At 62.0% G+C, this 988-nt stretch overlaps 1 protein-coding gene across 1 annotated transcript; it reads left to right on the forward strand.

Moving 5' to 3' along the window:
• Positions 1 to 401: 401 nt before the first annotated feature.
• AURANDRAFT_35748 (hypothetical protein) lies at positions 402 to 761 on the forward strand (the record flags this gene model as incomplete). The annotated part of the gene is made up of 1 exon (XM_009045312.1): positions 402 to 761. A coding segment is annotated over one exon (360 nt), but the record flags the coding sequence as incomplete, so codon positions are not given.
• Positions 762 to 988: the final 227 nt, after the last annotated feature.

Raw genomic sequence — 988 nt, forward strand, 5'->3', positions numbered from 1 at the left:
ACATTGGAAACTGTTATGAAGTTTCTCAGCATCATGCTGTGCTTCAAACGACACTGTCGTGCCGATGCCCCAATCACTAACACCTTCCCCAATCACTAACACCTTCCCCCAATTCACCGCGGACCATCACACACTATCCGCGCGCGTGTAAAAAAAAAATTTGCGGGTTCGGACGTAGGGATCGGCCGAGTGCGGGTTACAGCCTCAACTTGAAGTAAAGTTGATGCGGGTTATAGGCTCGCGAAGCCCGATTTATTTGCCTTTGCGGGTTACCCCAAACGGGTTTTTTCAGAGAAAAAACGGTAGGACACTCTTTTTACGTCGTTTTTTGACCTTGGGAAAAAAATGACTAAAAAGTGTGTCCTATCTTTTTTCAGGGGTGGCGCACAGCCACCGCTTGGCTCCTCACCCGCGACGCCAACGTCCACGTTGGCTATCCCAGGATGCATATGACGCCACTGCACATCGCCGGTTTTCCAAGACAATGCGCCGTATCGCTCCTTCTGCTCGAAGCGGGCGCGCGAGTTGGTGCCCACAACCGACGCGGGCAGACCGCGCTCCACTACGCTGCCGCCGACGGACACACGAACAGGTGCAAGCTCCTCCTGAGTCGCGGCGCGTCGCTCAATGAGACCGATTGCTACGACAGAGACCCCGAGGCTACCGCGCGATTCCTCGGGAGCACAGACACGGCCGAATTCCTCGCCGCGGTCCGCGCGGCGGGCGGCTGGCGCGCCTACTGCGCCGCGCGGCAGCGCTAGCTCGTCCTCCGCCGCGCGCTCCCCGCGCTCCGCACGCGCGGCGCCGCGGCCGAGTCCAGCGCCCCCGCTCTACGAGCGTCTCTTATTTTCGCCAGGATCTCCGCCTTCCGCCCCGACTTCTAGGCCGCGCCCTTAGGCGTCCCCGTCGTCGCCCGCGGGGATGGGCGCGTAGGCCCGGCGGCGGCGGCGGCCGGCGGCCGCGACCGTCGCGAGCAGGCCGAGGAAGG

This window comes from Aureococcus anophagefferens (assembly GCF_000186865.1).
Source record: "Aureococcus anophagefferens unplaced genomic scaffold AURANscaffold_2172, whole genome shotgun sequence".
NCBI classification, from domain to species: Eukaryota; class Pelagophyceae; order Pelagomonadales; family Pelagomonadaceae; genus Aureococcus; species Aureococcus anophagefferens.